General features: G+C 45.0%; 1 protein-coding gene across 1 annotated transcript; it reads left to right on the top strand.

The window, feature by feature from the left end:
- The first annotated feature begins 5,166 nt into the window (after positions 1–5,166).
- SLC49A3 (solute carrier family 49 member 3) lies at positions 5,167–26,311 on the top strand. Its single transcript, XM_030467994.1, has 10 exons — positions 5,167–5,324; positions 12,136–12,294; positions 13,210–13,429; positions 17,766–17,842; positions 17,960–18,097; positions 18,664–18,780; positions 20,348–20,500; positions 22,299–22,456; positions 23,460–23,572; positions 24,388–26,311. Exons 1-10 carry the CDS (start codon positions 5,196–5,198, stop codon positions 24,540–24,542), a joined length of 1,419 nt encoding a protein of 472 aa, XP_030323854.1. The 5' UTR covers positions 5,167–5,195; the 3' UTR covers positions 24,543–26,311.
- Positions 26,312–27,677: the final 1,366 nt, after the last annotated feature.

Here is a 27,677-nt window from a genome sequence, read left to right as displayed (position 1 = left end):
TGGTCAACAGCTATTTCTGAAAAAAAAAGGGCTGAGACTCCTCTTAAACAGGGTAGTTACTTCTGAATTTCTCTGGAGTTTTCACATGCCAAATCCTGCAGCCACTAAGTAATGAAAATATAGAATTGCTCTTCTGAAATTGCACAGACTGACAGCAAAAGGCCAGAAGTAAAGTAAACATGCATACCTCCATGTGTTGCAGGGTGTGGGTGTGTGAACATACTGTGTGTCCTCTGTATTCTTCTGCAGAGAGATTAAGCTGGGAATTTTTGGTATGCAGAAATAGAGGCAAAACAGAAGAGAATGAAATGCGCTTATAGAGCTTCATGCAGACGTGTCTGAAATTTGCCAGTCTATATTTATATACCTCACCGAATCTGTATACTGTAGCTGTTCTCTGTATCTGTAAAACTGTATAAAGCAGAAGGAATACATTAGAATCTGACTACTGAAAGGCAAACAAAAAAAAAGTTTTTGAGAACTTCTGTTACTAGCAATCACAAATGGCAACATTATCTTTGGTCTTTTAAATAAATCTTTGGGAAGGCAATTCCATTCCAGGTAAATGTCCAGCTGAAACAGTCTGCATCCAGTCACATGTTGAACTGCACTTGAAGAGAAATTGGAATTACCACAAAACAAGTCTTCCAAGTACCAGAAATGGAACTAAGGTGGCCAAACATGCAGGAGAGGGATGGAAAAATCATTCAATCTTTTTTTTGTCTTACAAAAAGAAGGAGAAGCAAGGAGGAAGGAGAGGGAAAGAGAGAGAAGGGCAGAACACAGAGACACTGTCCAGAGGCAGCAGAACTTTCTGGGAAGACGAACAAAGCTGTGTTGTAATGTGTAATAATTATGTAACTGCAATAAATATGGCACCTGCACAGCATCCCTGCCAAGTAAATTTAACAAAGCCCCTCATGTGCTCTACTTGGATAGCTCACTTCCAAGTAGAATCATATCTTCTCACCTTCATCTTGGCTACAGTGTACTTAGACTTAGAGCAGTTGCTTTCTGGGACCATCAGGCATCCAATCTTGTTTACAATCTGTGGATGCTTACGCTGTTCTTTAGCTCTGATATAACACATTTCTTTGTGCAGAGAACAAAGGATAAATCTGGGAATGTTTCTGAGAAAAAGACTGTCTTGGCTTGTCTCATTAGCACTGTGCCTGAAATACAGCAGCTGCTTGTGTATTGAAGACATCTCTGATGACTTCTGAACAGAACACTGCCATTGTATGGGGGATCAAGCAAAGATGACTCCATGTTGTACTAGACGTGTGCTGTCTCCTAAGACACTTCATTATTTGACTGGGCTGTTTTGCTCCGTTTGACCAAGCAAGCAACTAATCTTCAAGTCTGGAGGAAAAAGTCTGGTTCAGAAGTCTGTGAACATGCCAGTGCAGTGACTTCTGCATTCCTGTTTTCTCTCCATACATGCCAGTTTTACAGAATTTGCATATGCAATAGTCTCTTCCAATCTGGGAGATCCTTTGCACTGTTTCACTCTGTAAGCATAAGAGTGGGTTACCTTTTTTCATTTATTTGGTTTTTGGTTTGCTTTTTTAAAAAATAAAACTCTGCTCCATGAAGAATCTTAGACTTGAATCATGACAGTCTTGGAAATTAAGATTTTACTGGTTTCTTCCTATTCACTTTTGAGAGTGTGTTATGAAAACAAACAGGATACTGGCCTCCAGGTGTGCAGAATGAGTCTTTGGACCCTTCTCTTCTGCAAACCATACAAATACACACTTTAACTTGCATTAAAAGGCCCAGATTAACCAAAATCCAGGAGTTCCTGGGAAGGTCTCTTTGTGCTTGTAATATTAGGCTAAAAGACAGAACAGTAGTGGATGGGGGACAGCACTCTTCACTGTATTTTTGTGGAATTAACATTAATTAAGGCTTGCTCATTTAAACTCTAGAACATTAGGAAATGCCAGATTAAAATAATACATAAATAATTGTTTGAGCAGTCCTTCCTTTTTCCACCTCCACCCTCATAATTCCACTCTGCAGCTAATGAGCCTACAAGGTCTTGAATTACACTTCCAGGCACCATTTTTACCTGGGCTACCTTACTTATATAGTAAGGCATGCACAAAACTTGTATGTCTGCCTATTTCCTTCCCCTTCCTTTTATTGCCAGTGAATTCCAATGGAACTTGACAGAGGGACAACCTTCTCAAAACCAGCAAAGTTCCAACAGTTTCCTGAAAATCTGTGGCGGAAGGGAGAAAAGAACCTATTAGCAGCTCAGCATAGAAAACCTTGTCAGCAACAAGGAGATAATATGTGCAACTGGGGGATATTACTAATGCCCCAACTGTGATGAAAGGTTGCAACTTAATGCCAGTCAACCCAACAATGCACCCCGAAGATGCACCCCAAAGATATATGGCTTCTTAGCTCTGCAGCTCAGGACATCTTGTTCCCTGCCTCTTTCAGTGCACAACAGGGGAAGCAACAGCCTTTCACTCTATCACTGTCTCCATCAGTGACACGGTCTCTAGAGCTTCAACCAAATGCAAGAACATGTCATGTCTGTATTCAGGAAAAAGGAGACAGCAGCAGAGTAGCTTGGGTAGGCAGGGAGTCATGGCAGAACTCCAATGAAAGAGAAGGGTGTACAGGAGATGGAAGCAGGGATGGGCTACAAAGAAGGAATTTAGAAACATTGCCCAGGCATGTAGGGATGGTGTCAGGAAAGCCAAAGCTCAGTTGGAGTTTCAACTCACATGTCAAGGGAAACAAGAAAGCTTTGGCTGCCAAATTAGTAGTAAAAGGCTGAAGAAAATGGCGTGAGGTTACTGAATAAACGGATTTAGTAAGAGTGGACACAGACAAACCTAAGGATCTCTGTGCCACCTTCACCTTATCTTCACCAGTAAGGCCTACCAGGGCTCTAGGCCTGGGATTCACAGCGGGGTAGGATGGCCATTTGTCAGTGAATCACGGACTGCTGGAGAACACAGGACTCGTGTACAAAAGTCCATGGAACCAGAAGGGGTTCCAAGTGTACTGGGAGAGCTGGTTGATGCCACAGCAAGGCCACTTGCAATCATTTTTGAGAGGCCATGCATAGCCTTGCCAACTGAAAAAATGTTGCACCTATATTCAAAAAGCACTCAAAGGACAGCCCAGGCAACTGCAGGTTGCTTGCAGATCAAGTTCTCTTGATGGTATCTGTGGACACATGAAGGAGAAGTAGCCAACTGGGAACAATCAGCATGAGATCACCAAAGATAAATCATACCTGAAGAACCTGTCTGATTGCCTTTTTTTGATAAAAGGATGGGATCTGTGGGTCAGGGGACATCATTTACCATGAGTTTAGCAACATTTTCAACACTGTCTCCCACAGTATTGTTATATCTGTTAGAAATAGGACATTATGGTCTGGGCATATATCCAAGTGGATCCATTAAGTACCAGTTATAGTGGGTCAGAGGGTTGTTGTTAATAAGTTGTACTCTATCTGAAGGCTATACTGTGGCTTCTATCCTAGGCCTGGTACAGAAATACAATGTGTTGCCCAGGAGGTTGTGCAGTCTCCATCACCGGAATTTTTTAAGACCAGATTGAGCCCTAAGCAAACTTAGTCTGACTTCATTGCTTGCCCTGCTTTAAATACAAGACTAGACAGGAGATCTCCAAAGGTCTCTTCAAACCTGAACGATCCAGTGATTCCCACCATGACTGCTCAGTATTGGACAGATGCTCTGGATGCAGAATCCTCCTCCCAACACTAATGTTGTTCTACACCCATTTTACAACAAAGCTACAGACATTTCAGCTGCCCCACTTATGAAAATCTTCTTTCATATACCTACTGCCTCAGCATTTCCCTCCCTGACAGAAAACAAATTTGTTTGTTCCTTTGTTTGTTTTTAACAGCAGGGGCAGTCCAGTGTACAAGTTGAATAGCACGGTCCCTTCAGTGTACATGCTCACACAACATAAATCTACAAATATGTGCAATTTGGGTCTTTTTTATACTTTACTAATGAAATGGACAGCAGAGAGCAGAAGTCATAAGGGGAACCTGGTTTCTGCCAGCATTTCTCAGACTTCTTTGATAATATCAGATATTTGAGCAGAAAAAAAGGAATGGGCATGGTTGACAGACCAAGCAGACAGAGCCTCAAAGAAGTCTATTTTCATACCAGGCTTGCCAGCCAACAGGAGAGACTGAGGTGAGGTGGGGAACAATGGTTGTCCTGGTGAGCACTGACCACTGGGTCTTTCTGCTGTCCCTTACACATGAGCCTTTTTCTAGCACGTTGATGCACAAGTGTGTCTCCACGTGTCAGCACTGACGGGTGTGCAGTGCAGCTAACTCATGCGCACAACCCAGGTCAAGGCAGGTCTCTACAGAGGAGGGCAGAAGTTGTTGTGTATCAGCCCACAGCACGGGAACAGCAGTGCTCTTTCATCACCATCTTGTAAATAACAAACTTGGTCAGGCATTTGTAGACATGGAACAGGTCAATCATTACTACTACCTTAGCAGTACCACTTGCTACTACTAAATGTCAACCTCCAATTCCATCTGAGGAAGATTGTAAGGCAGAATCTATCAGCTTGCTCACTAGCACAAACAGCACATGCTTCTCTCTACCCTGCGAAGCAGACTCAAAGTGGGGGTTTTGACCCCAACCCTCCCCCCGCCCCCCTTCCAGGGATGGAAAATTTCAACTAAAATTGTTTCCAAGAGAATACTTGGCATGCAGGACAACTCCCCCTGACCATGCTTGCAAATATGTCTAAAGCACTTGGATTGAACTGCTCACAGTAAATGACCTCTGATAGAGGCGGTGTCGTGAGTAGCTTTTGGGGTAACGAGGACCCATCAGCTATCATTAGTGATGCTGTCGTCTCAACGACACATGCGATAAAGAGTTCCCTTCACCGAGGACCTCAGCAATCGCGTTTCGAAACACCAGGATTTGCCCCTCTTCTAAGAACGACAGGACGAACACGGTTCCCCGGGCACCGGCATCAGCGGCTGTGCCGTACCGGGCCGTGCTGTACCGTGCCGGCCGGGCCGTGCCGGGCGTCAGGCGGTGGCTCGGCAGGGGCCGCCCCGGGGAGGCCGGCGAGAGCGGCGGGGCGGGGCTGGGCCGGGCCGGGCAGGGTAGCGCCGTGCCGTGCTGTGCTTGTGCTGTGCCGAGCCGAGCTGAGCCGCGATGGAGGGCGGCGAGGCGGCGACCCTGCTGGGGGAGCGCGGCCTGGGCCAGCTGGCACAGTTCAAGACCTACCGGCGGCGGTGGGTGCTGCTGGCCGCCGTCTGCCTGCTGAACTGCTCCAACGCCATGGTGAGTGCGCGGGGAGCCGGTCCCGCTGTGCTGCTGGCGGAGCCCCCGCAGCCGGAGGTACGCGGGCCGCGGCGGCACCGGGCGGCGGAGACTCTCATGCGAAGGGCGAGGGCTGCTCCGCCTCGGGGTACGGGGGCCAAGGGGCGACTGCCGTCAGCCCCGAGGTGTCCCGGCAGCCGTGAGCGCGGGAGAAGGCGCAGAGCAGGCGGGGCAAAGCAGCCCCTCTCTCCGGCCCACCTGTGCCGTAGCTCTGAAGAGCAATTCAGGCTGCTGCTGCCCAGGCAGGATGGGGTGACACCTAAGCCAAAATCACCTCCCGGCTCTTCCTAGAAGCAGCCAGGCCATCTCCAGGGCTCTGCCCCAATGCCCTCTCTCAGATCCACCCCCTCATCCCTGAAGCATCGGCACTCGGTTGTATTCGCACAGAGCGGAGAAGCCTCAGCCTGGCCGAGCCTTAGGGCCCAAACCAAAGGCTTTTTCTATTGCGCTTTTTGTCTCAAGTTAGGCCCGCACTCCTCGCTTAGTGACCGGTGGGATCCGAGTCAGGGAGGAGTGGTGACGGAGCAAGGGCGGGATGGGGCGGGCGGGTGTGTGCCGTCTGGGAGGGAGCAGCAGGAAGTACCGCAGCGTCAAGCCGGGCTGGGATGGATGGGACGGTGTTCTGAAATTGCTGACGAATATGCCTCGCAGGCCGTGGGGAGGCACAGAAGGTATTCAGCATCTGTGGGGGTCTAAGAACAAAAGAACAGTGCTGAAACTCCTCGGGCAGACGAGACAAAGTTTGCTGCCCCGTGACATGAGATCTGTCTGGTCAGAAAAAGGAACAAGTCCGTTTCCTCCTTGGAACCTGTTGCACGTACAGAACAGGATAGGAGTGATTCTGCATTAAAGATACTGGTTTGTACTGGTTGGTATGCCTATTGCTTGTAGGTACTTTATGCTGAAAGATCTTGGAAAAAGGGATCTGGGATCACACCCTACCTGCTGCACGGATTAAAATTAAGATAGTAACTGTCAAGATAAACAGATAAGGTTTTCCTTTTACCAAGTCCTACTGTCCAAGAGGGAAGCCCAAATCTTTGTCATTGGTGTGATAACTATCATACTGAGAACAGAATTATTCATGTTCTTGAGGACTACCATGCTGCAAATGCTGGCTGTATGGCAGCCAAGACCACATACTACAAACGTTTAAATGCTAGGAAGGAAGAGTAGGAGTTCTGTGATGTAAGAGTGCTGGAGTACAGAAATGGAAAATGTAGTGAGAAATTGGCTGTAAATGGAAAATTAAAAATGAATGCACCTTTTCAAGTGAATATCAGTGTATCTTTTAAGACTGTAAAAAACTGTCTTGCAGAAAACCAGTGTGAAGCCCATGCTGCTTGCTTGCAATTAAATTGACAAGCACATTATATTGCAGGAAGCACCACCCTGCTAGAAGTGAACAGTGACAGCATGGGTGGAAGGAAGCTGGACAAGAACCTTTCTAGGATGTCTTGTCAGACTGACTACTGAAACCTTAACGCTGAAACTGGGGAGTTACTTTAAAAGGTCCTTTTGATGCATCTTCAAGTTTAAGTGTGTCCTGACTTAGGTTGCCACTGCAAGATTGTACTGCTTGGACCCTTGCCACCTTCCTGACTGTCCACAGTATTCTTTTCTCTCAGTATGAACTCAAGCCAGAACTTCACCACTGGGTGCTTAGTAAATATCCCAGGTAGAAATACTGCTTCTAAGCTATGGCAAAGGTATGGAATGGAAAGTATACTGATATATAAAGTTGCAACCAAACCTTTCTAGGTGCTAAAGTTCCTCTTAAATGTTCCTGATAAGAAAGAATCACACTGAGATGAAGGGAGTGATTGAAAGGCCATGAAATCAAAGTGGTTGGTCGCTGTTTAAAAGTTCCAGATGGGAAGATTAATTTACCAGGTCTATGGTGTGAAAATTGCTTTGCAAATTAAGATGTGTCCTCAATTCCTCTGCAGATGTTGGATGCAGCACTTTTGGTTTGCAAATTAAGATGTGTCCTCAGTTCCTCTGCAGATGTTGCATGCAGCACTTTTTTCTGTGTATTCGTGTGTGATGTGATCTGCAAAGTGCAGATGGTGAGAACAAATGACGTTTGAGTTGTCGGACTTGGAAGGGACAAGATCACATCATGTGCTGGACCAGCTTTCCAGGATGATGCCTTGTGTTCCTCACTTCCATGCACACATGCAGCTTTCTGTTAGTGTCCTTCAGTGTCACTAACAGCGGCAAGATAAGACAGCTGGCTACAGAAGATAATCCAGAGAGGGAAAGACCATCAGTGTCAGGAAGGAGAGATAGGAGCAACTTAGCTGCAGGAAAGTGCACCTGTTCATGCAGCAAGGGCAGGCTGGGGATGCACTATTTGTTAGTTTCATCTGTTTTAGCATGGTGCTTGAGCAAAGCCAGGCCAGACCATGCGTTGATGAAAGAGACGCTCATCCCTACTTCCTCGTGCCCTGCGTCATCATGCGAAATCACTTTTTTTAACTGGAGCACAGTGAGGTAAATATTATATAAGGGAGGTATTTACACCAATAATAAATAATAGCCCTTTACTTAAATCTCTATTGCAGATGAGAGTTAAAAAGCCTCTGTCTTTACCTGCTGCACAAAGTGGGCACTATCCTTCTAGGGATTGGTTTGCATTTCCTAAATACAGCTATTCTGGAAGTTTCTAGCTGGTAATTTAGTGTTAGAAGTCCTTGAATTATCTTAAGAAAGCTATAAGTAGGTATCAGTATAAGTAATTTTCTGCTTGAAGTGCTGGGCAGAATGGCTGACCACAGCTAAGCCTAGATGATTGCTCTTCAGCTGTCTCTTGCAGCACTCCTGGTGAGGGTGACATAAATACACCTGTGGTTGCTCCCCAGATTTATTTTGTCACACTGATGCTGTGGTTTTGAGTGTGTTTTTTAATCTGAAGATTTAGTGTTTTAAGAGTATCTGTGGAATGCTGACAGCTCCCTTAGAAGCAAACTGCTGAGACAAACACCTCCTTCCCTGTTTATACCCTCCTGTGAAACTGAACAAGTGGGAACTTAATGTTTCATGGGAGGGACTTTTTCCTTGCTTTAGCTCTGGGGAAAGAGAATCGCACAGAAGAATGATACTGAGAGTGCTTCCTTCCCTGTTCTGTGCTTGTCAGCGTGAGCTAGCTGGAGAGGAGGAGGGCAGCAGAGGGTTGGAGGTGGCTCATGCTTGGCTTGGTAGTTTCTGACTCACCAGCCTTGAGGACTTCCACCACTGCTTAATGTACTTGGGAAAGGAAGGAGAGCAGCACAAGTGCTCCAGGTCGTGCTCCAGGACAGGGTGCACATGCTCCTCGCCCACACTTGCTTGCTCCAGCAGTGCCCCTGTAGATAGACCTGCACAGATGGCTGCTGCTGCCTAGCTGATGTGTCCTGCTAGTCCTCCTGTAAAGGCTACAAGTGACATCTTGGCAGGGATCTGGCCTTTATGAAAGTCAGGTCCCTGTTCCTACTTCTTATGCTGCTGTGTCAGTATGAGTTGAGGTCAGGGGCTGTTTGCTTCCAGACTCTGTGGTCCTTTTGAGCTTGAAGATGGGGAGTCTGGTGTAAGGACTACACAGACCAGTCCCAGGGGAGGAGGAGCAAGTCTGTGTGTCTCAGAAATCACCTTACTTCACCTTCAAAGCAGTGTCCGGGTGCAACGGAGGCAGCATGCTGGGACTGGGCATGCTGCAGGCAGTTCTTGATTGGGGGCTGGTGAGCTCTGCCAGTGAGAAAGTAGAAGGTCCTGTTTCATCCAAGTCACCACCCTTGGCTCATTCTTTTTAGGCTGTACATAAAAGGTATTACAGAGGCATTGCTACACTGCACAGCTATACGTTACGCCAGACATGTGTGCTAGCTGATGTCACCACTGGCATGGCAAAATGGCTTCATTCCCATATTGCCTGACTGAATTTACTTGCCATTCTGCACGTGATTTTGCTTTTCACTGTTAGAATCTTCATTTGTTGGTGAGTGGGGTGGATACTGGTTAACAGCTTATCTTGTATGAAAAACATTTCTGATGCTGCTTCTGGCAGGGCTGTGCCTGGTTACAGGCATGATGCATCAGTGTATCATTACTCCTCTTTGAGCTCCAAAAATGCTGAGCCTGTGTTTATTTATGCTGCTTTCTGAAGCTCACCTAATGCTCAGCAAAATGTAGAGTCTGCATGGAGACCTGCCTTTAGCCATAACCTTTCTACCACTGCTGACAGTGAACTGGTGGCTCGGGGCCCATCAGTAACCTCCTGCACAAGTGGGAGGAAGGTTGAGTGGTGGGGTCCCTTGGAATGGGTGGAGGGAAACTGTCCCACTGGTAAAATAGGTCCTGAAGAGTTTAGCGGTGTGGGGGGAGGGAAAGTGAAAACAATGAAGGCAATAGGGTTGAGGAAATTAACCTCTAGAAGATGTAGGTAGAAGAGGGATGAGTTTGTCTGACAGTGAAACACATGGTAAACAACTCCTGTCTGAGTGGAGAAAGAAACATTTTTTCTCTCCAGACCCATGTAAAAGCTGCTTCCTGTTTTAAAGCACAAACTCAGACTTGATCAGGCTGCAACTCCCCACCTTCTCTTTTCTCACACACATGGTATAACTGGAGCTTTTCCTTTGCATAGAAATACAGGGCATCAGAAATTCTTGGTTTTCAGGAAGAAATGGTTTTACTTCATCTAATAGAAATGCGCCAACATGCTTAATCTCATCTTGCCTAGATGTATACAGCCACTGAATGCAAAATGCTTTGCTCTGCCTTGTGGCATCATTGGCCATCAGTCACACAGGGGTGAGTGTCTGGTGTGGAAAAACAGGAGGGGTGTAGATGTACCTGAGGGTGGCTTGCAAAATGTATCATTGCTTTAAATACACAGTTTCCTGGTACACACCCCGTCTGGAAGGCCATGAGGAACATGGAATTGCTAGCGGTGGAAATACACAGCTGGGTTTTGTTTAGCAGCAGCTTACTGTCCCATACTAAAGCTAGTGCTTATGCCTTAATGATATTTGCAACAATTAGCATTAACATTAAGCACAGTTAAATTAGCATTAAAGGTTTAAATTCCCATCCCAGACTGATGGAGATCAGTTCTGGAAAAACAAAGGTGAGTGAAATTTCTTCTTGAGAAAGCCAATAGCATAATTCCACTATAATCTATTTTTCTGAGGATTTTTAAAATTCTTTATAAGAATTACAGTGATCTGGAACAGCCTTCTCTTTCTCTAAGATGAGTGCAATTTCCTTTGGTGCCCAGAATCTCCATCTGCCTGGCTGTAGAAGCTGAGTAAACCAAATCCATCCCGTACCACATCTTTGACTGATCCCACATAAGTGTGTCTGAGCCCAGCATGTGAGCCATGTGAGCTTTCTGTTGAATGTTGGAGATTTGGTTTATCATCTGCTTTGAGAGAAGAGGAAAGGCCTTATGCTAGAAGTCCTTGCTAGGACATTGAGAATACATTCAAAACTTCTCTGTTACTGCTGTATACTCACTGCATACCTGCTAGAAGAAAAGCTTTTCTAAAAAATTATTTGCATGTGTCTATTCTCACACAGTGACACTAAGAGAGAATAAAAGCCCATTTCCCCTTGTGCTTCCATTTAATGTGGTAGTTTTTATGGTCTCTAGTGTGTAAGAAGTAAATACTTCTGACTGATAACAAGTAGCAGAGTGTAGGAACACCTTCCTCTGAAGCTACTGAAGGCTTTTTTCAGTTACCCATTAAGGCCACAGCTGATGCTGTCTGCAGGATGCAGGCTGTAAAAAGGAAGTTTGGGATGGCAGAGAAAGGGATCTGTAAAGAGACAGTGGGTGGAGTTCTTTTGTAGGAAACAATAGCTAAATTTTTTATTCACATTTCTGTAAATTTTATCAACCTGAATATTCAGCAGTGTCAAAATCATCTTCTAACAGTGGAGTATCTTACATCCACACCATCGAAACCTGTTCTCAGGTTAGACCAGTGTTTTTGAAAAGCACAAATTTGGGGTACCTAATTTAATACCCTAATTTTTTCCTTGTGGGCATGATCTCAGGATCAAAGTTAACCTTGTCATTCCCAGAAGAAACCAAAAGCAGACCTTATGAAACCAGTGCATGAAACAAGGTTTAGTGAAAAATATGGCACTGGAAGGAAAAGACGAGTAGTTATTAAAGTACCTTTTAAAGTACCTCTTGTGTTTTCCTGTTATTTGTTTTAATATATTGAATAATGGACATTTCTAGGCCACTTGCTAACCTTTTAGTGTGTGTAGAACTTTTAGTGTGTGTAGCATAAAATAATGTGTCTCCTGGCTGACACTTAGCAAAGCTGTTCTTATAAAACTATATCCAGGGGTTACCAATACAACCATAAATACAAGGCTAAGTTTAAGAGGCACTTAGCTGCAGAAAGAAGATGTTGGCTGCTGTTGTGTTTCTGTCAACAAAGAAGGATTGCTTGTGGTTTGCATCAGGGGCCAACATATTTAACTTGGGGACAAACAAAAGGCCTGACTTACATTTCTGCCAGGTCCTAAAGGCTGGACTAGGTGGTGAAATGGATGGAGTAGAAATGGATGGGCCAAGAAAATGATGATAGCAGTGGTAAAACAGTCCCAGGATGTGTAATTGCAAAAACTGAATTTTTATTACCAGCCTTAATATCCTACTTTCAAGGAGAGACTAAGATAATGAACCCCTTTACAACTCTGAGTCTGTGAGGGGATAGTGAATTTCTTTTCTGGTTGAAGTGGCTTTGCTTACCCATCTTTTCTCTCTACTCTGCAGCTGTGGCTGACATTTGCTCCTGTGGCTGATAAGACAGCTGGCTACTTCCACATTTCCTTGGAGATGGTCAACTGGCTCTCAGTAGTGTACCTCCTCATCTCAATCCCATTTGGTCTGGTGGCAACATGGGTTCTTGACAGCGTGGGGCTCAGATGTGCTGTGAGTTGAACTGTTCTGTTTCCCTGAGGATGCTTTACCTAGAGATAGCAGTGGCTGCACAAAGCACAAACATTCATACTGTGAATGGGAGTCTTGCCAAATGCTGCAGAGGATGAGCATGTGGGAAGCCCTGTCCTAGTTCAGTAACAGCTGTCGCATCACCTCTGGAGTAGGGAGCAGTGGGAAAAGTCAGAATGACATTATATCCCTAGTTGCCTTCTGTTTCTATTGTCTTAGCCAACTGACAGGGACAGATGCTATGAGCTAACTCTGTGAAGAACTTCTTATAGTTGGGTAGGGTTTGCTATGAACAAGCACTAGCACAGATATTTTATCTGCACAGCCAGCTTAAGGAGCAGCAGAGCAGGCTTCAAGCAAGGGGTGCCTGTTCACTCAGAGCTGGGGCTGTGCTAAGCCAGCTTGGGATCTCCACACACTCTTTCCCAGAAGCAAGAATGTTGTGGAATGTGATAGTGAAACACTGGCATGCTAGTGGTCTAGAAGAGCAGCTGAAGAATCCATATGCTAGATGACTCATTGCCACAATCTTTGGATTGTTGCAGCAAAGTGCAGGTGATGGCTAACAGAGTGTAATTAGTGAGCTTTTAATTTCTCTTCAATTTCACAACAATATCTGCTGCCTTCATACCTTCATAAGCTATATTGTGCTCTAGCTCTCATGTGGGGCCAGGACAGCTGCCTTGCTCCTTAAGGTGACAGGTGACTTGCATACTGTTGGATGAGGAACATCTTGCAGTGACCTGTGGGGGGGGGGGGGGGGGGGGGGGTGATCTGCAGGCAACTTTCCATGTGTTATCAGCACCCATTGTCTCTAATGTATCTGAGACTCTATTGTATCAAGTTCTCCCCTTCAGGCTTCAGCACATAATCCCTGGTTGCTTCTGCTTGCTGCAGGTGATCCTGAGTTCATGGCTGAATGGGACGGGTAGCATCATCCGGATGTTCAGTGTGCTGAAGTTCCTGAGCTTGGGTTCCCAGAATTACTGGTACCTGTTTATTGGGCAGTGCCTTTGTGCACTGGCACAGCCACTTATCATCTTTTCACCAACAAAACTGGCAGCACTGTGGTTCCCAGACCACCAGAGAGCAACAGCAAATATGATTGCATCAATGTGTAAGTGATAGCTGCAAAGTAGTACTGCCACCTCCCAGAACTTGCTAGCATTCATCTGCCTTTCAGAGAAAAAGGAATCCCTCTGTACTGCAGCCATTTGCCCCTCCAAATTCAGGTACACCCAAAAATTTCATAACTATGTGCAACAAGTCAGAGTGCCTTTAAGGCCCTGCAAGACAGACAGGCATTTCCATTCTGGGGAGCAAGAAATGGGACTTAGCTGCACCCAGATGCAAAAAGTTCAATGAGCTGATCATCTGTGCCTTAATAGCACAGAGGTTGGTGACAGCCCTCAGTGTTACTAAATCTAAAGCCTGTAGTGGCCTTAGTTCTGCAGCTTGTTAGGAAAGTGTCCGAATTGCATGTGATTCCAGTGGTCATATGTCAGATTCTCTAATCTGATAGATGTGAGGGTGCTGCAGCAATTTTGTCCACCTGTTTGTCCAGTAGCAAGGCTGAGCATGTGTTCCTAATTGGTATGTATGCACACACGGAAAAAATATACTCAGCTGGTCACACAAACATGTACTGGATGCTAAATGCAGCAGGACTAAACATGCAGAAACCACATCTGCCTTGGCAGAGTGCCTGGAAGCTGGGAAACTGGAGTGGAGGCATCAGATACACTTGTTCTAAAGTCATTCATCTCCTGGCTCCTTTGAGCCCTGCTAGACATGGTATACTGCAATTGACAGATCTATTTCCTCCCTCCGTGTGACATTTTCTCCATCAGCCAGAAGAAATCTGTTCCTCTTTTTTCCAAGGACTTGAGATGTGCCCCAGAACCTGGTGCCCTGGCTGCAGGTTTGAAGTTCTTACAGTGCACATTTGTGTGGGAGCCCCACCTGCCCTCCCCTCAAAACAGCTGTCATCTGCCTTCCTTCCCTACTGCCTTGGAGTGCCAAATGGGCAGATGTGGGAAAAGGGCCGTATAGGACCCCCTTGCACAGCTTTCCCAGTGTTTCTGCAAACCTTAGGCCCTGTTATTTAGTGAGAATGGATTTGTGATGTCAGAACAAACATATTCTTTTTTCATTGTCTTCCCTCAAATAGGGTAGACCTGATGGCTCACGTTCTTTCCCAGGGCTGAGCTAGATCCTCACTTTCCCTGCTGGAAAAGGAGATCCGTTGTAGTGTGGAGCCATTCAAGTAGTACCAGGGGCCATCAGGTTCTTCTCTGCCCTCAAGGATCCCAGCCCACAGACAGCTCTTTCTTTTTAAGCAAAAGACCAATCACAGCAGCCAAAGAGCATTTCTTTCAAATAGTGTCCTCAGACCTTGTAGGCCCAAATGGATCTAACTATGGGAAAGACTAAAACTGAAGAGTGAAAAACACTGGAAACCTAAGACATGAAGCTGTTCAGTCTGTGGCATGTTGAGAAATCAGTGTGAGGGCTGACTGGTTATTATCTGCTGCAGGATCTGCATATTGATGTGTGGAGGGCTTCCATTAATAATGTTTGGTTACACCCACTACTGTGTGCTGTACCAAATAAGTTTCATTTCAAGGAGGTTTAAATACTGCCTAGAAGGAACATCAGCCACTGCCATAGTAATTTACTGCAGTGGTTAATTATCCAACTGGCAAATGTCTACATCATACTTCTCATTTCTATGCCTATTATCCCCCAGCTATTCAGTCTTGTTGCACCTGTTTGACAGGTAGTTATGGACAGAGTCACCAATTCCTTGTCTAGGAAAGACTGAATGGCTCCAGCACTGTCATCTTTCAGCCACGTTTTCCATTTGCCTCTTCCCACATCTCCATTTCTCCCTGTTGCTCCCATGAGCTTTTCCTCTTAGCTTGCTCCAGTTTATCAATACCTGTTTGCTCTGTTAATGCCAGAGTGTCACTCAGCATTGCTGTACTGTCCCTGTCAGTTCTGCACACAGAAACTGTCCCTACAGCCTCCTGTCACTATCCCCAGAGCCCCTATTAGTGCCTCTAAGTAGGCCTCTTTGTGCTTGTATACAGACAAAAATGAACCCTGCACCCAGAACCCTGCTGAGCAGCTGAAATCACTGTGACTCAGCTGTATCCTTGTGTATTCACTGTATCTTGGTCTTCCCCATCATTTGTAGAGGCTTACTCGCAGAGAAGCAGTGTAGAGAAGCAGCCAAGAACTGATCCTCTGTGAATACCATGAGAAATTAGCCTGTGTCAGGAGACAAAAGACTTACTTGAGTCTACTGAAGTGGCCTCTGCTTCATCCCTGGGATTCTTCATTTCCTGCAGTCTGTCAGCATGCCAGTTTCTGTACCTTGCAGAGCTTCAGTGCATCAGCATCACTGTCCACAAAAGACACAGCTTGCCTGCTGAGAACTGCACGCTAATCTATGAGGTCCTATGGACAGTTCATTAACACCAGTGATCTTTTTTCCATTCTTAGTCTAGATTTATATAATTTCTCTTCCCAGAAAGAGAAGGCAGCTGAAACTTTGTAATTACTCAATTAGTCTCAGTATTTTTAAGTTTAGCACAACACTTACATTTCCACTCCTCACCTATGTCTTCTAGAACTGCTTCAGCATGCTGATAGTTCATGAAAACACCTGGCAGTAGATTTCATTCAGTCCCCTACAATTCACAGATGCATTTTACCCCAGTGGAGAAGCTTTAATACACATGTTTGGAAGCTATTTCTTAATTGTGTTCATGTGCTTAGAAGTAGGTAATATTTCACCAGGATTGTAGGCTAGTACAGAGCAGAAATGCTATGGTGGTTGTGTGCTATAGCACTGTAAATGATGCAAATGTAAATGCAGAAAAATCATAGAACATAGAAGGCTGAAAGGCACCTCTTTGGATCATCTCATCCAACCCTCTGCTCAAGCATTGTTGGCTTAAGCAGGTTGCCCAGGGTCTGTTAGGTTTTGATTGTCTCCAAGGATGGAGATGTTGAAGCTTACCTGAAGGTTCTTTCAGCGTTCAGCCACTGGATGTGGCTAATGCCCACTTCTTGCTCCACGTCATGGAAATGCCTTCCTGTCCTGCAGGGCCTTGAAAGCACTGGTTTGTTACACGTATCTATGAGACTTTTGGACAGAGCTGTATTTGAGGGACCAGTAAGTGCATGACTCTCTGATACTGGGGAGCCCAGAACTAGACACAGTACTCCAGATGTGGCCTCACTAGTGCTGAACTGAAAGGATGACCTCCAGCTGACAACACTCTGCCTAATTTAGCCCTGGATGCTGAGGGGCTTCTTTATCATAAGGTTGTGTTGCTGGCTTATGGTGAATTTGGTGTTCACCAGGACCCCTATTATCCTCCCAGGTTCTTCTCTGCAGAGCTACTTACCACTTGTCCGCCAGTGATACTGGTGGGGTTGGTCTTCACAAGGTGCAGGACTTCACTTTTTCTCTTGCTGAACTTCTCACCAGATTGAATGCCAAGTTGATTTCAGCTTTCCTAACCCTATCTCTGCACACTAGTAGAAAATCAACTTAACTTGTTTGTTTGTTTGCAGAACATCATCTTAAAGTTCAAATTTTGTCTCCTGCAATTCTGGATGCTCCCAAGCTGCGTCCCAGGAGTGCTGCTTCACACACTGCTCAACTCCAGTGCCATAATAATGCAGCCCCCTACTTCAGTACAAGTTTCCAAGCTTCTCTTCAGCCATGTAATTTTTGTAGCTGGTAGCAGAGTTCAACTCATATGCCAGTGTGGGCTTCACTGAAGAGATGTATTTGCTTGATAGGTGTCAAGAAAGACCCAGTGTCACCTTAGAGAGCTGTCATAGGGCTTTCCTGCTTTTAGTGCCATTTTGGCAAAGAAGGCCAAGGATATGAACATATGAGTGTAAGTGCAATTAACAGCCTCTGAGGCTATTAAGGTTACATAACATCTGTCATGCCAGCCAAGGCTGAGAGAGCTGGGACTGTTCACCCTTAAGAAAGCTCAGGGGGATCTTACCTTTATATATACATTCTTAATGGTGTAGGAAGAGCAAAGAAGGGAAAGCACCTCTTCTTGTTACTACTACTATATAACCTCAGGACAGATGACATGGATTCATCTATATTGATCTTGTCCCTTCAGCTTAATGTTTGCTCAGGCAGCCTTTTGAGAATGAGAACACTGTAATTCATAGGTGAAAATAAGTCTACAGAAGTTAGGATTTGTCAGGAAACTGATTTATAGAATGGGCTTCATGAGTGTGAGGAAACAGATTATTTCAGCCAGCATTCTCCAAATGTTTCCACCCTGTTTTCTCTTTATGTTTGTCTTGCTTTGCTGCACACTACAGCTCTAGTGCTGACTAGCAGTAGGAGTGACAACATGGTTCTGACTGCTTGCATTAAAAATGTGTCTCTTTGTTTTATGTCCTTCCAGCCAATCCATTGGGTATTTTTATAGCAAACATGCTGTCACCTGCACTAGTACCTGAAGGAAAGCACATCCCATTGATGGTAAATAAAAACTGCTTTAATCACCCTGCTGGGCTGATCTGCGTCCAGCTGATTTATTTATTTGGAGGCAGTGGAGCTGGAAAGACTGGTAACATGCCTTTATTTTGTATTGTGTAGCTGGGTTTTTATGCCATCCCAGCAGTAACAGCCTGTGTACTAGCAACTGTGGGGATTCATGAGAAGGCTCCTCCAACGCCTCCTTCTGCCAGTGCCACTAACTCCACTTCTCAGCCATTTTTCACGGGGCTCAAAATGGTAAGTGCTTTAGCACAGAGAGACCAGTGCTGGAGTGAGGGATAGAGCCCTGCCTGGCAGGGATATACTGAAGAATCAGGTGACAAAGCAGACTCTAAACTCCACTCCACCAAACCTGCCATGGATAGCCACCTGAAGGAGACCAGGATCCCCTCCTTCATCAGGGCCTCAGAGGGACGCTGCTCACAGAAAAGCTGCAAGAGAAAAAATCTGATCATTCAGCAGTGGGCTGGCTGCTGTTCACCTAGCTCAAACAGGCACACCTGGGCATACCCAAAAGGACCACACAAACTGAGCCTTTTGGGCAGATGTGCTAACAGGTAGGACAGAACATGGCCAAGTGAAGGAACAATTTGGGCCCTGAAGTGATTCTTCTTCACTAGGTTCCCATTTTAACTTGTCCTTTGGCTGAAGTGACAGGAGAGCTAGACTCCTCTAGTGATCACAGAGTTGTCCTGTCAACATTTCTAATGGAGGGGTCAGAGCCACTGACCATCAAGTTTACTGTTACCCAGGCCTTCTTTCCTCTGCACTTGTTTAAATAATGTGTTAACTTCTTTCTCTAGCTACTGAGAAACAAATCATATATCATCCTGGCAGTGTGCTTTGGAGGAGGAATTGGGATGTTCACCTGCTTTTCAGCTCTGCTGGAACAGATCCTTTGTGAAAAGGGGTATTCAAATGTGAGTATGCCTCCTTTCCTCCCCATTGTCCACATCCTCTATGGTACAATCAAAATTATTTTCCCCGATAAGGAACTCAGAGAAAATGAAGACAGCTGAATATACTGCACTATCTCGTATCTTACTTGCTTACGTTATCTAATACAGAATAAGTACTACATTAATCCAGAGCACAATTTCTCAGTATAGTGGGATGATCTGTATTTTCATTACTGCCCATGCCCAGGCAGGATCCCATTTACAAAAGGAAAAACCTTACTCATCAAGCACTTTTTAGGAAAATAAAAAGTATTATGTTTTTTTCTAAGCCACTCCAAGGCACCAATATCTGTGAAGATTTCTGACTCCTTCCTCAGAGTAAGATAGGGCCCAGTTAGGCCCTAAAGTGAAGCTGAAGGCAGGTTGATGCAAGAGCCTTTTCCTCTTTAAACAGTCTTACACAAAGTCAGGGCAGCAGATGAAGTCATAGGTACTGTGACAACCTTTCCCCATTCTTCCCATGACACTGACTAGATGCCACTTCTAAATTTGTGCACAGTGTGTGCACAGCTGGTTTCTTCTTCTCTTTCCCTTCAATAGCAAGGGATTGCCCCAGTTCCTGTGTTTCCCCTCAGGCAGCATTTCAGTCCCGCTGCTTTTATCCCCATGAAGGTCCTCTTAAAACATTTCTCAGGCTGTTACATATGCACATCTACACATCTGATCTCTGTCCACTTTCTCATAACTCCCAGATTTGATATCTGGCTCAGTGCTCTATAGCCAGGTCACATTTGCACACTCCATTGGATTTTAACTGGAAAGCAGTCAGAAATCTGCAGCCTGTGCAACAGGATGCATTTGTGTGTGTGACTGGCTTGCCCTGGCCCTTTAGCCCACAGAAGTTATTCCAGATACCCTTTCCTTCCAGTGTGCCCCCGAGGCTCCCAGAAACATTTACCCAAATCTGTTAGTTTCCCTTCTTTCAGAGTTTGTGTCTGCATTTGAATTCTTACAGGCCTGAAGGAGTGGAATAAGCAAAGGTAGTCACTGTAAGCAGCAGAGCATGTACCCATTCCTAACTACCACTCACTGCCTCTAATTAGACCCTTGCTACAGTCAGGTAGTGTCTCATCTAATGTTCTTTGGGTCTGCCAGCCTTGTGCAAGGCATTCCACTAGAGCATGTCCCTGATGCTGGGTAAGAAAAGGGCCAGGAACACAAGTAGAAACAGAAGCAGGTCCCAAAATAGTTGCATGTGTTACCACCAGTGTGGACAAGCCACATTACTACACCAAAGGAGCCAAGAAGAGTCTGGGACCTGGGCTGGAGCATTTGATGCTGCTGCTCTGTATGAAGCCTCCCTTGCCTGTGGTTACAAATGTGCTCATCCACTGAGACCCCACATGGTTGTACCAGATCCTGGGCTCTGGTGTTTTCTCCTTGGAACCCTGAGGAGGCCTCAGCTATTGCAACAGGCGAGGAAGCTTTCCCCAGTGGGTGGCCCATTAGTAGTAGAGAATGGTCAGGAACATTAAAACCTATTTCCTAACTTCTCTAGCTTCACAGTTACTTTTTCTCTGTTCTCCAGGAATTTGCTGGTCTGAATGGTGCACTGTTCACAGTGTGTGGCTTGGTGGGTGCTTTCCTACTAGGTATGTATGTCGACCGGACAAGGAAGTTCATAGAGTCCACGAAGATTTGTTTCTGTCTGAGTGCCCTTGCCAGTATCATGTTCGCTGTGGTGAGTTCTCCTTTGCATTGCACCATACCTGTGGGCTTAGTTCTGTGGCCATCCAATAAATCATCAACTCAAAGCGAGGTCATTTGTTGTCATAGTATTTATCGAGCCACGTGTTACGCTTTGGGTTTATCACCCTGGGCAAGGAATGTTTTAAAGAACAACTCTTCACTGTCACTTTGGTGCCTGAGACAGACTGCTTCAGGATATAAATAAATTAGCAATTTACTTCCTTTACACTGGGTCACCATGTTTTATTACTGGCCCTGAGAGTATTCTTTCCAAAAATAAATGGGCTTACTAAATATCCATCTTACAAAAATGAACAAGAACACCATAGTTTCCCCAACACCTGTCTTTAACAGTGGTGGCTGCCAGGAGTGTAAGATTAGCAGAAGGGTACTGGGTATGTGTCTGGTTCTGCAATAGTTCCTTGAGGAGGACATGACAAGGGAGATTCAGAAAAGGGAGAAACTTAAATCAATCCAGGAGAGGAATGCAGATTTTACACCCATGTGGCTGAAGTGCAAGTACTGCACTCAAGCACAGTGATTGCCAAAGGGAGCCATCCCTGCCTCAGGATCCTGAGCAGGAGGCAGGGGTGCTACCACTGCAGAGGACCCAGACTGCTGCAGGCCACTGCTTTCCCATCAGGTTTGTGCTGTACATTTCTCTTGTGTGTTGAAAAATCCAGACTTTAAATACAGCTTTGAAGAGACAGAAAAACCAATGTTCTCAGTACAGGAAAAAGTGCCTACAGTAGACCTTGCATTTTCCCCTCCAGTTCTCTGGTATTTGTTGGGTTAATGGTCTGAATACAAGTAAGCATCCATGGGGTCAGGTAAGGCACAGAGTAGGTAAAAGGCTGCACCAGGAACAATAATTAAACATTTCCCTCCTCCCCTTCCCTCAATTCCCCTTCATCCCATGAAGATGAACTACACATTCAAAGTAGTAAAACAAAAAAACACACATTCAAATCTGCTTGTTGCCTTGATGCTTTGAACTTGGATTGTAGGCACACAGTTTTCCGTGACGTTACCAATTAACTAGGCTAAGCCTGCTGCAGCCATGCCAGGACAGATGTCTCGTGTTACTCTGCAGGGATTTATTGCATGGTTAAGGAAAGAGGTACTAACACTGACTGCATGATTTATGCCCTTGACATTATTTGCACTGGCTGAACGAAGCCATGCTCTTTCCTCCAGAATTGGAGACTAGGCTCTTCTAGGCACTTCACTAAGAGTGTGTGAATGTTTTAGGTGGATTGAGTTTGGTTTTTTTTTTTCAGTTGGTTGGTTATTTTTTTAATGGTAAAACACCAGCATTACAAAAATGAGTCTGGCATGGAAAGGATTAGTGTTCCTTATCAAGGAGATACAACAACCTGGCGAATTCTCCCATATATAACCCAATGAAAACACCTCTTCTGAAACTTTAGCTTGCATTGGGAGGAAGGTGTGTCTTTTACTTGGTGCTGGAGATAGTTTGAACTCAATGCTGGCAAGTTACTGATCAGGAAGTCAAGTCATAGTAATACAAGCACACCAATGCTTTTCAGGTAATTCTGTTGATCCTCTCTCCCCCTGATCTTTTATTCAACAGATAAATCATTGTGTAGCTATTTGTTGACTCAAGAATGCTGGAGGTAAAAGAGATAAACAAGTAGGAAGCTACTGGTGGGAAGAGTGAGCCCTTGGGATTTCCTGCAGGATATAGGTTCAGACTTTGTGTGCAGTAGGGCTGACACTTTGAGTCTTTGTGACACTTTGAGACTTTGGTGTTGCTTTTCTGCCTACAGGCTTCTCGATTCAGACATCAGGCTGTCACACTGGCCATCTCTAGCTCACTTTTTGGTTTCTTCGGCTTTGCCATCTATCCCATTGCCATGGAGCTGGCTGTGGAGTGTTCCTACCCTGTGGGAGAGGGCACATCTACAGGCCTGATTTTTGTTGCAAGGTAAGCTGGAGGTAATTCAATTGACAACTGAGCTTGGGTTCAGACACACACAGTGGGGTATAGGTGCAGATAAAAAAGAGCATGGGCATCAGTGCTAGCTATCTTGATGCACTTCTCTCTGGTGTTGGTGCCTATGACCATAAGGCAGGAGCTGGCAGGCTGAGCCAGAGAACTGAAGAGCTTAAGGTTTTAAAGCAAGGAATATTATTTGGAGCCAGTATAAGAAAAGCAAGGAGGAAGATGGTTTTCCTTGTCTGGCACCAAGTGGGATTTAACCGTGCCCAGCATCACCTACTTTTGAAGCAGGTGGGGGCTGTATGCCTGAGAGGGGCTCCCATTCCCATAGCAGTTCAGGGTCTGTGCTCTGCTCAGAGAGATGGGGCTCATCATTCACAGGGCAGCTGGGCACAACAGTGACAGTCCTTCCTGTGATCAGTTTAGTTGCCTAGGGTTGGCATGGGACTACAGCAGGAGTGACTTGTTGGAGCCCTAAGGAATGACATACGTGACCTCCTGGTGCCATGTGTGTATGTCAGCAAGAAACACCAAAGAAGGGCATTTGAAGGCTGTTGTCTCTTACTGGTTGTGGGATTTATTGCTGCTGCCAGCCAGCTATGAATGAGGAGGAGGCTACAGTCATAGTCTGACTTTTTTGCATCCTCAGCCCTGCAGCGAGGAGTATTTCCAACTCTCTGCCCAGTGACTAAGACTCAGCTCCTTATCAGCTGTAGTTCAACAGCTGTCTGCTTCCAGAGGGAGGATGTAGTCCTACCACACTGATCCTGTGTCTGGAGGTGTGCTGGAAGGCTGGTCTGGACACCCTGTGAGCCAGGGCCAGTGAATCAAGTGCCTGGGCCAGGGGAAGCTAGCAGCAGCTTTCTGTGCTAGAACGACCCTTCTTCAGATAGGGGCCTCACTTTCTTCCCACTGGGGAAGCTGGGCTTGTCTCCAGCGCTGATGAACTGGGCAGGTGCCATGACTGCAAGTTGTCTTCTCCCCTCAGTCAGATCGAAGGTGTGATTTTAATGATTCTGCTACAAGCCCTCACCATGCGCGTCTCTGAGGATCCATCCTCCACCTGTGCCCTCGACCAGGATGGAGCTTTGGACTGGACAAGTAAGTATGTCCATGGGAAATGATGTTGGACACTCAGCTGCACCCCATGTAACCCCAACACTCCTCCAGATCTTACAGTCAGGGAGCCTGCAAACCTGGCTCATCACATCAGAGCTGGATTTTGTGATTAGATATCCATTCCTACTCATTTCGTGGTCTGATACATGCAGGGACATCTGTAGGAGAAAGGCATGAAGGTGTTCATTTGAGACACTATTGGAAGGAGAATGTAACTTCTTCCAGACTTTGTTGTACAGACTTTTACTTTTTTTTTCTTTTTCTTTTTCCTTTTTCTTCAGAAAAGGGTCTTTCAACACAATTTTTTAATTAAAGGTTTATCTTTGGTGAGCATTTCCTACACTGTGCTCTGGAATAGTGTAACTAGAAGTGCTACCAATGTGGACCTGTTCTCTTACAAAGCTCAAGTGTTTTGGTTCAGTTTTTCTTGTAATTTTATGCAGCATGACCCCAAAACACCAATGTATACATACATGCAGAAGCACACTCCTACAAACACACTCTGTAAAACCTCCAACCTGTGGGGTTATGCAAGAAAAGAGCCTTCCACTTCTCAGCAAAATCCCCTTCCTATGTCATGAGACATGATTATATGAGAAAAGCTTTGGCACTGCCCCACTGCAAGCTGCACAGTGTTCTCAGGAATAGCCCTTGGGAGAACTGACTAGCTGGTCAGTTCTGCAGTCCTGGACCTAATACACTAAACAGGCTGTGCAGTTGCTGGGGAGGTTGCCTCTAGACTTCTGCACCCATAGGAAGTTCTGAATTCACTGCCTAAAATTATATCTTCCCTGTAGCTCCAGTATTGGTGCTGGCTGGCCTCTGCAGTGCTATGGCTTGTTCCTATGTCATCTTCTTCCACACTGACTACAAGCGACTCCATGCTGAGAAGAACAGGGGTGATTTGCTCAAGGCAGAAGATGCATCAACAGCAGATATTCCTGAAGCTTAACCAGGCCAAATACAGGATGCCAAGGGCCCAGTAAGGGAACGACTTAGGCCTGTGAGCAGGGACCATAACTGAAAATGCTCAGCTGGCACACTGGGATATCTGGGTCCTGTTGCACAATGAGCAAGGGCTAGAGTAGAGTTATGGTGCATCTTAGCTGTGCTTTCGTCAATCTTGTATTTATTTGTGAGTCTGGGCTATAAGAAAGACTGTGCTGCTTGAATCGTCAAAGTCAGACTGGACAACTATGCAGATAATGGGGATCTTTATCTGACTTGATTCAAGCTAAAGAAATGTTGCAAAGGAAAGGAGCATCATTCATTCATTTTTTCGTTTTCATGTACTTGGACCAGGGATGAAGCTTTCAGAGGGGTAGAAGACACTCATCACAAACCTAGTGGAAAACTTCTGTTTAACAACTCTTTCACTCAAAAATTAGAGTTAAGTGTGCCTCTTGGCTGCAGGTTGGTAGGCACTGGACCATACTTCAATTGCAGTAGGACAGTGTAAGAATGTGATCTGCGATACAAGTCTCTTACAATGGGCCAGTTTGTCCTCTCATAAAAACAGGAAAAGAAAAGCCTTGCATGCAATGCCACATATGAAAAAAAAAAGCAGACAATAAATACAGCAGTTTCCTCACCCTTCTTATGCCCTGTCAGATGCTGAGACATTCAGAATGAGCTTGTTTTATCTGGGCTTCTGTTTTCTTCCATCTCCCTTGCAATTCCAGTGGTTTAAGTTTTCCACAAGAAAACACACCTGGTGGTGTAAAAATAGGGTACTGCACCTTCCATAGGCCAAGTAAATCTTTTCAATAAAGGAACACTGAGAAGGCAACTCATTCTTTGGGAAATGCCACAGGAGTGCCTGGTGTAGTGGAAGCTGGCAGGAGAACTGGCAAAGGTGACCACTTAGAGAATGCAGGGACTCATCATAAGTTTCTGCAGATGATAAGGCCTTTGGGAGGAAGACCGAGTAGAAAAAAACATCAACAAGCACCTTCCAATTCTCTCTGCAACTGACAGACGTTCTTCAGTTTTAGAAGAGAGGGGAAGTTACGCAAAAGATCCCATTTGAATTTCAGTTACCCTCAATTGCAATGGCTGCAACTGGGTTTTTCATTTTACAGTACTTCCACAGCAGTCCAGTGTCCTGCCTTGGTGTCCAGGTCTTGGTGTACAACCTGAGAACTTTTTACCCTATAACATTTCAGGGGTAAAAAATCGAGATGAATGGGACTTGGTGGTTCTTCATGCATTTTACAAGGGGATCTGAGTACATGTTAGTTCAGTGAACTTGAGGCATATTAGACCTGTGACTGGCTTTGTTCAGTCCAAAGCAAAGGATGCACTGAGGAACACTACAGAGGAGCTCTCTCAGTGCCTGTATTCTTTTCTCCATTAGCAACTGGAAATCTCTGCCTTTGTAAAACACCTACCTGCATCCTTTCAGGGAACCTGCTACTTCCTGTAGCTCAAGCCTTGCTTTCAGGAGTAAACAGTGAAATTTTTTAGAAGGAGCAGGAAGAAGGTCTGAAACTGAGGTAAAACAAAATCAATTTCAGCCTGAGAGAGGAATGAAATCATCTGTCCTTTGCAAAACTAGCTGGTCAGTTCTGCAGTCCTGGACCTAATACACTAAACAGATTTACATCAAATTTTTGTGCCAATCCTGAGTCCTACTGTACTGAAAAGCAAGAAGCACTGAGTACTTTATAATTTTATATATTTACAAATGCTTATGTTTGATTTTTGTAATAAAGGGTGGTTTAAGAAAACATTAATCTTCTTTCTTACTGTATGAAACTTTATGGAGTATTTTATAGATGCAAGGGTGCATCAGATCTGCTACATAGCACAAACACATGCTAACAAACAGAAGCCTGCATATTGCCATGTGCATTAAGCTGTGCTGAAAATGATGGTATGAAGCCGTACCTTAGATCTTTAAAATGACAGTGTGAAGTTATCAGTGAGTTCAACTACAGCTACCTCTATTTTGAAGGATATGTTACAGAAGCAAATAAATACTGTTAAAAAATGTTTCCAAAATCTGCCACTGCCCAGGTCAGAGAAGCTGTCTTGTACCCGCTAAGACACTCTAAATCTTTAACCAATTATCTTTGTTTAAGCCAAATTTCTTTCCTGTAGTTTTACTTTCAACTAAGTCTCTTCTATATAGCTACACATGCTGAAATAACCAGCATGTTTCTCAGTCAGCGTCTGCTTCTAGAGACTGATAATGCTTGATGTTTAAAGGTATGGCTTGAGAATGATATGCAGAACCAAGGCTACTATTTGGCTCTGAAAATCACATTATGACCCAGAAAGAAAAAGGCAGTAAAGAGGTCACATCTGTGACCCCCCCCTTAGGGAGAAGTGGATCACACAGATGATCAAAATTGACCAAACAAACTATTCCATCCCATACACATCATACTTGGTATAATTTGTGAGATTATGGGGATCAAGATCTCTTTGTCCATTGCTGCCATCCTGGGAGGACTCGGTCTATTCAACTGCCTTTGATCCTGCTCTGTGCATCCCTGAATCTGTGTGTTCCTGCATACAGCTTCTGACTGCCATTTTCCCCAGAAGCCCAGTTGGGATTTCCCCAGGGCCTGTCCTGCAGCCTTTGTGGTGACACAAGTATTACTGGAGGGAGAAAGGGAGGAATGTGATATCACTTCTTTATATATTTGTATATTATTTCATAATGTTCCTTTTCATCACTACTGTTTCATTACAGCTGAGTATTTTAGTTTCTAACCAATCTTTCTCCTTTGCTCTCTTTCCTTTTCCTACAGGGGAGGTAAGAAGGGTTAATGGAGAGCATGTCATTTGTTTAATCACCATCCTAGTGTTAAACCATAATGCCAAGCATGTGAAAGATACCTGACAGAGCAGATTCTTCTGTCTACTAATGCATCAGACATATAGGTGTGTGAGGCTAATTCTGAATTCCTGACGTGTAGTGGAGCAGCAGGTTGCCTATGGTTTGTCATGCCCTGGCAGCACACCATGGAGCTGTTATGGCACTGCTAACAGTGAGGCTGGGCAGCTCACACAAGTACCTACCTTGCACAGTCAGCCCTTTCTGCTGGCTCACCAGCTTCATGTTTGTGTTTAGAGCAAA

Source organism: Calypte anna, chromosome Z (assembly GCF_003957555.1).
Source record: "Calypte anna isolate BGI_N300 chromosome Z, bCalAnn1_v1.p, whole genome shotgun sequence".
Classification (NCBI taxonomy): domain Eukaryota; kingdom Metazoa; phylum Chordata; class Aves; order Apodiformes; family Trochilidae; genus Calypte; species Calypte anna.
Note: the sequence above shows the minus strand (reverse complement) of the source record. Positions and strands in the feature narration are given on the sequence as shown.